General features: G+C 44.2%; 1 protein-coding gene across 1 annotated transcript in view; it reads right to left on the bottom strand.

Moving 5' to 3' along the window:
• Positions 1 to 3,200, bottom strand: part of ITGB8 (integrin subunit beta 8) — a 196,284-nt gene extending 193,084 nt beyond the window's left edge. The window contains exon 1 of the mRNA XM_040352818.1: positions 2,769 to 3,200. Within this exon, the coding sequence (XP_040208752.1) occupies positions 2,769 to 2,946 (178 nt within the window). The 5' untranslated portion in view covers positions 2,947 to 3,200. The remainder of the gene's footprint in view (positions 1 to 2,768) is intronic.
• Positions 3,201 to 11,782: the final 8,582 nt, after the last annotated feature.

Genomic DNA, 11,782 nt, shown 5'->3' on the forward strand with positions numbered 1-11,782 from the left:
GTTTGACACAGTATATTTCAGTGCAATCTGCACCACACAGGGTGATTAGGGTGTGCCTAGGCACACCTGGCACACCCTGTGCGCACGCCTATGCCATGTACTTATCTCCCCAGTCTGGAGGAGATCCGAACCCTAATGCCGCGTACACACCATCACTTTATGTGATGGAAAAAAACGACATTTTCTGTGAAGTAAAAAACAATGTTTTTGAAACTTAAATTTTCAAAGACGAAGTTGCCTACACACCATCGTTTTTTCACAATGCTCTAGCAAAGCGAGGTTACGTTCACCACTTTTTTCCATTGAAGCTCGCTTCATAACTAGCTTCTGGGCATGCGTGGGTTTAAAAATGTCGTTTTTTGCTACACACGGTCAATTTTTGTGAAACAAAAAACGACGTTTTGAAAAACGACACAAAAAATTGAAGCATGCTTCAATTTTTTTTGTCGTTTTTCACAAGACATAAAACAACGTTTTCCCCCACACACGGTCATTAAAATTGACGTTTTTAGAAATTTCGTTTTTTTCATTACATAAAGTGCGCGGCATTACAGTTCTGTCACACCGAATGCAGCTTTAAAATTGTGCGACTTCGCTTGAAATTGCACGATTTCTAAGCCGCGTGTCAGTGTGACTTGGAAGACATCTGTGCCACTTCATGCACAAATATCTATGCAAGTCGCACCTGAACTTACAAAAAGTACAAATTGTTGCGAGACCGATGGAGTTGGAGTCTCACCAATCTGATTGCTCACATTGAGGACAATGGGGTGCGACTTGTCATTCGATTGAAAACGATCAAATTGCATGACAAGTCGCACAGGTGTGGCCGCGGCTTTAATGATCATATTAAAGGATCTATGATTGATTTTTTATAATAGATATGATATCCTTTCAAGGCACTTCAGTGCATTACTGCATGTTTAACGTTGTATATTTCAGTGTGTTACGTGCCATTTAATGCAGTATTTTTCTGTGCGTTAGTGCACGTTTGACACAGTATATTTCAGTGCAATCTGCACCACACAGGGTGATTAGGGTGTACCAACCCCCTCCCGTCTGGAGGAGATCCAGTGATCTCCCATCTGAATGCATCCTTTTTGATCATATTGAAGGATCTACAAGGGGCTTTTCTGTCTGAACCAATCAGAATAATTTCAGATTTGATGATATTATAAGATAAAATGATATCCTAGGATGACACTTCAGTGCTCATATGCTCATGCCATGTACTTATCCCTCAGTCTGGAGGAGATCCAATGATCCCCCCATGTGAATGAGCCCTTAATGATCATATTAAATGATCTCTGATCGATTTTCTTTTCAAACTGATTTTGATCATATTATCTGCTTGGCTCAGACAGTTATAAATATATATTATTATTATTATGATATGATATCTTCAGCTGACACTTCAGTGCTCATATACTAATCACACACGTGCACTTCTCCCCCAGTCTGGAGGAGATCCAATGATCCCCCCATGTGAATGAGCCTTTAATGATCACATGGAAGGATCTATGATAGGATTTTATTTTGTCCAAACTAATTTAGAATAATTTCAATATTTGATCCTCTTATCTGATTGGCTCAGATAATTACAGATAAGATATAATGATGACACTTCAGTGCTCATTCACCAGCACCATGTACTTATCCCTCAGTCTGGAGGAGATCCAGCGACCTCCCATCTGAATGAGCCCCTAATGATCATATGGAAGGATCTACTATGATTGATTTTGTTTTCAAACTGATTTTGATCATTTGGCCGAGGTGGATATATATATATAATAATATCCTATGAGGACACTTCACTACTCTCATATACTAATCCTATGTACCTCTCCCCCAGCCTGGAGGAGATCCAGTGATCCCCGTGTGAATGAGCCCCTAATGATCGCATGGAAGGATCTACAATAGAAATGATCAGAATAATTGCCAATGTGATCCTCTTATCTGATTGGCTCAGATGATTACATATACGATATAATGATGACACTTCAGTGCTCATACACCAGCACCATGTACTTATCCCTCAGTCTGGAGGAGATCCAGCGATCTCCCATCTGAATGAGCCCCTAACGATCATATGGAAGGATCTATGATTGATTTTGATCATTTGGCTGAGTTGGTTACATATATAATAATATCCTATGATGACACTTCACTACTCTCATATACTAATCCTATGTACCTCTCCCCCAGTCTGGAGGAGATCCAGTGATCCCCCATGTAAATGAGCCCTTAGGATCACATGGAAGGATCTACAAGAGAAATGATCAGAATAATTGCCAATGTGATCCTATTATCTGATTGGCTCAGATGGTTACGTATATAATGATACCCTATGCTGACACTTCAGTTCTCATATGCTGATCCTCTGTAACTCTCCCCCAGTCTGGAGGAGATCCAGTGATCCCCCATGTGAATGAGCCCTTAATGATTGCATGGAAGAATCTACAATATCATTTTCTATCTGAACTGATCAGAATAATTGCCAATGTGATCCTATTATCTGATTGGCTCAGATGGTTACATATATAATGATATCCTATGCTGACACTTCAGTTCTCATATGCTGATCCTCTGTACCCCAGTCTGGAGGAGATCCCCCATGTGAATGATCGTATCATAGAATAGACCTGATGAGAATCCTCTCCAATGTGATGATCTGATCTATAACAGACACCTCATATAGCATACACCTTCCCCCCTGCAGCGATCGGCCGATGTGCTCGGCACCTGTCCTCCTCCTCCCATAGACTCACCTGCCTGGCTCAGTCCCAGGAGAAGAGAGAGGAACCATAGAGCCAGGGCCCGGCGGAGCGGACTGATGCGTGCGGGGGGCCCCAGCATAGCGCACAGCCGGCGGTAAGTGTCCTCCAATGTGACAGCTGTCCGGGGACGATCCTCCGGGCATATCGTCCGATCCCCTATGGGCAGCATCGGTCTGTCATGGATGAGCCTAGAGATCGCGGGATGCCATGCTCCGCACACAAAGAGCCGATCACCTGTCCTCACACACGGCACGATGACGGCTCCTTCTTCCGCGCATGTCCCACACACTCAGCAGCCGCGTCTCTCCGCATGTCCCAGCCCAGGTGGAGGTAGGTAGCCAGCAGTAGGTGGATACGAGGAGCGGAGCGGAGTTGCTAGGAGACCCAGCACTGTGTGCGGAGCCCGGACTCTTCACTGGGCTGCTAGGGACGGGGGCGGGGCCTGGGGGGGAGGCATGACGTCACCGCCATCACTTCTCCTACTTTTCTTTGTTTTCTCCTGGCTCGTTCTCATAGGACCCCCTTCTCCGGGCGGGAGGGGGGCTCTGCTCTGTCACCCCCACAGCATGGACCCCTCATTCTTAAAGGGTTACTCCACCTTTACTACAACAATGCCCCTGCTGCATCCTGCCATCTCCTGTGCAATAAAACACCATTCTATTGTAGCTTACCAAGTCTTAGACGTGATGGCTGCATTCGTTTTCTTGTTTTCAGCCTTCTTTCCTTTAGTTTCACCAGGTGATCTAGTCAGTAAGTCTGTTTTTTTTTCAAAAGAACAAGCTGTCCTGCAGATGTTGCAGTTAGGATTGAGACAAACTATTTAACACTGGCAAGGGTGCTTAGAATGATCAGCTGAAGTGGCAGCTGGTGCCCCATTTTCTTAGCAGGAGGGTATCTGTACTGTACATAACAGATAGTATCCTCTGTATTTCATTACTGTCCTCACACATGGAACATTTGCAACATTGTAGCACATACTAGCACATACTAGCACATACTAGCTCTTGTAGCTGGATGCTCAGTGAATTCTCTATTATGTATACAGTGTAACACATTCACATTTTCAGTGTTTGTAAGTTTAACCATTTCCTGACTAGCAAGTCCATGGTGAACATTGATTATATTCTGCGTCAGCTGCAGTGGCGGCTGGTGGTGAATTTTTTTTGGGGGGCACAAAAAACAAAACAAAAAAAAAACATCAATTGCAGCCTCACTGTGCCCATCAAACGCAGATACTGTGCCATCAAACGCAGCCACTGTGCCCATCAAACGCAGATACTGTGCCATCAAACGCAGCCACTGTGCCCATAAAACGCAGCCACTGTGCCCATCAAACACAGCCACTGTGCCCATCAAACGCAGCCACTGTGCCCATCAAACGCAGCTACTGTACCCATCAATTGCTACCACTGTGTCCATCAATTGCCACTATGCCCATCGATTGCTATCAGTGTTTCCATCAATTGCCGCCACTGTGCACCATCAATTGCTGCTATTGTGCCCATCAATTTCCGCTACTGTGCCCATCAATTGCTGCCAGTGTGCCCATCAACTGCTGCCACTGTGCCCATTCATTGCCGCTACTGTGCCAATCAATTGCTGCCAGTGTGCCCATAAATTGCTGCCAGTGTGCCCATAAATTGCTGCCAGTGTGCCCATCAATTGTTGCCAGTGTGCCCATAAATTGCTGCCAGTGTGCCCATAAATTGCTGCCAGTGTGCCCATAAATTGCTGCCAGTGTGCCCATCAATTGTTGCCAGTGTGCCCATAAATTGCTGCCACTGTGCCCATCAAATGCCACTGTGCCCATCAATTGCTGTCAGTGTGCCCATCAATTGCCGCCACTGTGCACCATCAATTGCTGCTAGTGTGCCCATCAATTGCCGCTACTGTGCCCACCAATTGCTGCCAGTGTGCCCATCAACTGCTGCCACTGTGCCCATTAATTGACACTACCATGACCATGAATTGCTGCCAGTGTGCCCATAAATTTCTGCCACTGTGCCCATCAATTGCTGACACTGTGCCCATCAATTGCTGCCAGTGTGCCCATCAATTGCCGCTACTGTGCCCATCACTTGCTGCAAGTGTGCTCAACAATTGCCACTACTGTGCCCATAAATTGCTGCCAGTGTACCCATCAATTGCTGACATTGTGCCCATCAATTGCTGTCAGTGTGCCCATCAATTGCCGCTACTGTGCCCATCAAATGCTGCCAGTGTCCATCCCCTGTCTTCTCCCGTCCTCTCTTCCCGTCCTCTGCTATGATAGGCGTCCAATCACAGCGCCTGTCGTTTCAGCCAATCAGGTGACAGGTAACAGACCCGAGCACCTGATTGGCTGAGAGGCGGTTCAGTGTTAGGAAAACGATTATTTGTTCACTTTCCCAACACAACGCTGAGTGAACTGCAAGCACCCAGCATGGCGCCCGCTATTCACCTTTTTGGATTCCTATTAGAGCCTATGACTCTAATCAGGTGCTTCCAAAAAATACCCCGCCCCTGTAATTCAGGTGCCCAGCGCCCGGAAAAAAAATAGAGCCACAATTTTGAATTTTTTTTTATATTTTTTACTTTTTGCCATAATAAATATCCCCCCCCAAAAATATAAAAACAATTTTTTTTCCTCAGTTTAGGCTGATATGTATTCTTCTACACAATAAGCGTTTATCGATTGGTTTGCGCAAAAATTAATAGCGTTTACAAAATAGGGGATAGTTTTATGGCATTTTTATTAATATTTTTTTTTTACTACAAATGCCAGCGATCAGCGATTTTTTTCATGACTACGACATTATGGCGGAAAACCGGACGTGCATATGTTTCCCGTCAGGAAAACAGGCAGGAATCCCGACGAGAAAATAGAGAACCTGTTCTCTATTTTCCCGTCGGGATTCCCGGTGGCTTTTTTCCGCCAGATTTACTAACACTCTATGGGAAACACTGCGAGGCAGTGCCGATGGAGCATACACACGGCTAGGATTCCCGGCCAAAGCTCCATGGCAGTTTTCCCGCCGGGCTCTCGGCTTTCCCCTCGGTTTTCACGGCGGACTTTTTTTACCGCTGTGAAAACCGAGCGTGTGTACAGGGTTTTATGCTACATCACCGTAATCATGTGACTCTGAGAATTCATAACATGAATTTTATCATCACCTATTACCTCTATTAACATCATTTACTTTATTATGAATTGTAACTTTTTATCACTATTTATTAACCTCCCTGGCGGTATGATTAATTCAGATTTTAGGGGCTAAAAGTACAAGGAAATTTTGCAAGGAAATTTGGCGTTTTATACTGTAGGCCTGTAATTCTAACTCACTTAAATCTGACCAAACAAGAGTCTAGTAGGCATCCCGGGGAATGAAAAAGTTTGAAAAACAAAATTATAAATTATAATATAATAAATAATTATAACAAATAATAATAAAATTATAATAAAAATTATTCAATAATGTAATCAACTCAAAATCACTGAAATTTATTCAGTTGCAGAATTGTCGCTGTCATTACTTTTATTTTTTTTATGATGAATTTCCCCACAAATCGCTATCGCTCAATTCTGAAAGTGATTATAATTTATTATCACTGTTTTCTAGCTGCTCTAAAACCATTTTTGACAGAAAGGGACACTTTTGGTTGCTATGGACAATCTACAGTTTGCAGGGAGAAAGTAACGTTTTTATTTTATAAAAGTACATGTAGGGCACTGGGCAGACCACTAGGGACAAGGGCGTGTGTATTTTTTACATACAGTACTGTAATCTATAAGATATATATGTAATGTGTTTGTTTACTTTTTTGAATTTGGCGTCATTCTCCGCCCCCGTGCGGCACAGGGGGACACTGTGTGAATCGAGCGAGGACCCACTCGCTCACACAGCGCGGCGGCATCGCAGGATCCAGGGACAAGGTAAGTAACTTTGTCTCTGGCTGCAGCGAGGCGAGCCCGAGTCCGGCTCGGGGATACCGCTCTTGGTATAAAAATCTTACCCCGAGCCAGACTCAGGAATACTGCCAAGAGGGTTAATGTACTCCATTAATACTGCGAATCTTGTTTAGTAAACTGTAAGGCCTCGTACACACGACCAAGTTTCTCGGCAAAAACCAGCAAGAAACGTGCTGTTTTTTTTTTTTGCCGAGGAAACCAGTCGTGTGTACATTTTTTGACGAGGAAACTGTCGAGGAACTCGACGAGCCAAAAAGAGAGCATGTTCTCTTTTTCCTCGACGGGAATGGAGAAAATTGGCACGTTGAGTTCCTCGACAGCCTAACAAGGAACTCGGCGAGCAAAACGATGTGTTTCGCCCGTCGAGATCCTCGGTCGTGTGTACGAGGCCTGAGTGACGGTTCACACAGGGGCAACCCGACTTACATCGCAACTTTGCAAGGCGACTTCAGCGTGACTTGGAGCAACTTACAACGCGACTTAAAGTTGCCTCCAGGACAGGCGACTTTGCCACTGACCAATCAAACAATAATCACCTCTGTGGGAAGGAGGGGTTTGCCTGAGAAAACAATTTTCTCTTCCTGTAAAGTTGCTTCAGTTAAGACAGTGATCTGACTTTGGAGGCAACTTTCATTGAACTCTATGGGGTAGATTCAGAAAGAAGTTACGCTGGCGTATCTATTGATACACCGCGTAACTTCTAGGATGCTCCGGCGTATCTTTTTTCTGTATTCAGAAAACAAGATACGCCGGAATTTGGCTAAGATCCGACTGGCGTAAGTCTCTTACGCCGTAGTATCTTAGTTGCATATTTACGCTGGCCGCTAGGTGGCGATTCCGTCGATTTACGCGAGGAATATGCAAATTAGGTAGATACGCCAATTCAGAAACGTACGTCCGCCCGGCGCATTTTTTTATGTTGTTTAGGTTATGCTTTTTCCGGTGTAAAGTTACCCCTGCTATATGAGGCGTATCCTATGTTAAGTATGGACGTCGGGCCAGCGTCAAATTTTCCGTCGATTACGTTGTTTGCGTAAGTCGTTCGCGAATAGGGCTGTGCGTAATTTACGTTCACATCGAAAGCATTGGCTTTTTGCGGGTTAATTTGGAGCATGCGCACTGGGTTACGTTCACGGACATTACCATACAACACGCCCACTACATGAATAATTTGAATTCCGGGGGCTTACACCGGACCACATACGCTACGCCGCCTTAACTTAGGGCGCAGGTTCTTTCTGAATACAGAACCTGCCTCACTAAGTTACGGCGGCGTAGCGTATCTGAGATATGCTACGCCCGCAGAAATTTATGCCGGGCTATTTGAATCTACCCCTTTGGGTACAAGTTGCCTTCAAGTTGCCTAGAAGTCGCCTTGAAGTAGTACAGGAACCTTTTCTAAAGTCGGAGCGACTTCAGTAGTGTACATTAAGACGGCTCCCTTTCACTTCAATGGAATTTCTCATGTCGCGCGACTTGGGGCGACACAAGTCGGATCCCAAGTCGCTGTATTGTGAACCGGCATTGTCTATCATGTTATCTTTAATTATTCTATGCAATCTTTTTGTCATCTACCATCATGTGATTACCTACCTTATTACCTAGCCGTGCTTCATGCAAAGTTCCACACTACTCCCTTCTTTTAGTATTAGTAGTACATTGCAATAATAAGCTAACATAAAATTCTGCTTGTAGCCAAAGTACAATTCTACTATTGACAGCCTGAATCTTAGTGCAGGAATTCTGCCATGGTCTGATTATCTCTCCATCAGATACATGACTTTTCCCTAATTCTCTACAAAGAACATCACCTGTCAACACAAGTATTTACTCTGGCAAGTGGCTGACATCTGGCTTTTATGGTGACTCCTGGACGCGGTTCACCACTGACAGTTCCGATTTCATTGATTTGATAATGGATCTCCAATTAATCCCAACGTGTTTTCCAGCATCATCGGACACATGGCAGGTGCCTGTGGAAAATCACATTTACTTTAAAGCTCGTCAGCTGCCACCCAAGGCTCTTAGACACGAGTCATTTGTACTGTGACAAATATAAAACAACAGGCTGACAGAGGTAAGGGATTGTCCACGCATAATCAGTCTTTGGTAACTGCAGCTACCTAAACTTTTATGATTCATGTGTGCCTTCAAAAACTGAGAAGATGCAACCACAGGTTCTGGATGTGTTAACTGTGGTCACAGCACTGTAAGCATATTATAAACCACACAAGTGAGAATAAACCCCTATATAGATACAGTAAAACCTTGGATTACGAGCATAATTCGTTCCTGAAACATGCTTGTAATCCACAGCACTTGTATATCAAAGTCAATTTCCTCATAAGAAATAATGGAAACTTAAATTATACGTTCTACAACCATTTGTTCATAAGTCCTTCAGTTTATAGTCCATATAAAAAGATTATAGCAATGTGATAGGTTGTGTAACCATAAAATGTCCATCCACAAATGGAAGCCTCCACAAGGGGATTAGAAGCAAAATCCATCAGAAGCTACAGAGTATAAAAGAGGAGAGAGGCAACTCTAATGCCGTATACACACCATCACTTTATGTGATGAAAAAAAACGACATTTTCTGTGAAGTAAAAAACGACGTTTTTGAAACTTCAATTTTCAAAGACGAAGTTGCCTACACACCATCGTTTTTCTCACAATGATCTTGCAAAGTGAGGTTACGTTCCACCACGTTTTTCCATTGAAGCTCGCTTCATAAGTAGCTTCTGGGCATGCGCGGATGAAAAAACGTCGTTTTAAACGACGTTTTTGCTACACACGGTCAATTTCTGTGAAGTAAAAGTTGACGTTTTGAAAAACGACACATAAAATTGAAGCATGCTTCAATTTTTTTTGGTCGTTTTTTAGAAGACATAAAACGACGTTTTCCCCCACACACAGTCAATTAAAGTGACGTTTTTAAAAACGTCATTTTTTTTCATCACAAAAAACAACCGTGTGTACGCGGCATAAGGCCTCGTACACACGGACGGACTGTCCGATGAAAACGGCCTGCCGGACCGTTTTCATCGGACATGTCCGCTGCCGGATTTTGGTCTGATGGTTGTACACACCATCGAATCAAAATCCCCGCGTACAGGATATGCGGTGACGTCGTCGCGGCGACGTGCGCGACCCTGGAAGGTCAATACTTCCACGCATGTGTCGAATCACTTCGACGCATGCGAGGGCTTTTGGCCGAGCGGACATGTCCGGTGAGTCTGTACAGATGACCGAACATGTCCGACAGACAGGCTTCCAGCGGACATGTTTCTTAGTGACCCATCAGCTTTAATGAAGTACAGTTTATATCTTACCCTGTAGTAAGGTAATAGAACAGGGATCAATTATTTTTTTACTTTGGACATTTTCTTTGTAGAATGTTCTGCATTTGTAATTGTACTGGACATGCAAGACAAGCATGTTCTGTAATGTCTTAAGTTCTAGGGAAATAGATCCTCTCCAGAGAAGGTTAAGCGTCTCAATTTCTAACACACACATCTGATTGTACTTTAAGTTTGTGTAGAATTTTTTTTTCTTGCACAGCCCAGGGATGTGTCCTTGAGTATGTGAAATTTGGACATTAGTAGTATAGGGAACTAGAGCTGTTGTGATAAGACCATCTACTAACTGGAGGCATAGTACAGGCAAAAAAAAAAGAAACCCTGCCCAGTATATACATTTTGGATTCACTGCAGGGCACAGGAATAGGGTCCCTAAAGATGGCCATACACATATAGGCCCAGATTCTCAAAGGCGTTACAACACCATTTGCGCCGTCATAAGTCCTAATCTGGCCCCGGGTATCAATGCGACTGATTCGTAGAATCAGTTACGCATAGATACCCATTAGATCTGACAGGCGTAAGGCTCTTACGTTGTCAATTCTTAAATGCAATTTTTTTTCCGCCACTAGGTGTCGTCGACGTCGTTTTCCCCGTCGCTTATGTAAATTAGCTAATTACGACGATTCCCGAACGTATGCGCGCTCGACGCAGAGAATTTACGACGTTTCCGTAGCCTTTGCGACGCGTAAAGTTGCCCCTGGGTCTATGAGGCGCAGCCAATGCTAAGTATGGCCGTTGTTCCCGCGGCGAAATTGAAAAAAATTACGTCGTTTGCGTAAGACGTCCGTGAATGGCGCTGGACGCCATTTACGTTAACGTCTAAGCAAATGACGTCGGTGCGATGTCATTTAGCGCAATGCACGTCGGGTAATTTACCCGACGGAGCATGCGCAGTACGCTCGGCGCGGGAACAACTAATTTAAATGGTGCCCGCCCCATTTGAATTGGGCGGGCTTGCGCCGAGCGCTTTTACGATACACCGCCGCAAGTTTACAGGTAAGTGTTCTGAGAATCAGGCACTAACGCTGTAAACCTGCGGCGGTGTAACGTAAATCACATACGTTACGCTGCCCAGGAGCAACGTAATTATATGTGAATCTGGGCCATAGATTTTATTCTAACAGATTCCTCCATCCATGCTACACAGTGCAGATGGATGAATCACCCACTACAGCTATTGTATTCTGACAGCCAACCTCACCGGCTATCCAAATACCTGAACAAGGCTTGCATCTGATTGGATGTGTACGCCATTCGGCTGACAATTTTCGACCTGGCTTCAAGGATGTTGGGCGGGAGGGGGGGCTAACAGGTTCACCCACTGATCGAATTTCAGATGGTTCATCAGGAAATGACGGCAATTTGCTTGGTGTATGGCCAGCTTAAGATAACTAACCAGTTTCAGAGTAGGTGTGGGAAATGGTTTATTTGCAAAGTACTTCCACTAGATTTCTCCAGGCAGTATAGTGACAGCAGATCCTGTAGCATCAGGATAATGAAGTAGCCCTTGTAAGCAGAAACAGGAGTATAATAGTTACAGTGCACAAAAGTTTATCTGGAATGCCATATTCATATTTATCTACACTTCTGACAGTAAACTCTGGGGCAATAACTGCACAAACATGCTGAACAGTAGAGGTACACCAGATCTTTTAGTGTCCCATTTTCTTGCATCTATGGCACTGTGCATC

This window comes from Rana temporaria, chromosome 5, assembly GCF_905171775.1.
Source record: "Rana temporaria chromosome 5, aRanTem1.1, whole genome shotgun sequence".
Lineage (NCBI taxonomy): Eukaryota > Metazoa > Chordata > Amphibia > Anura > Ranidae > Rana > Rana temporaria.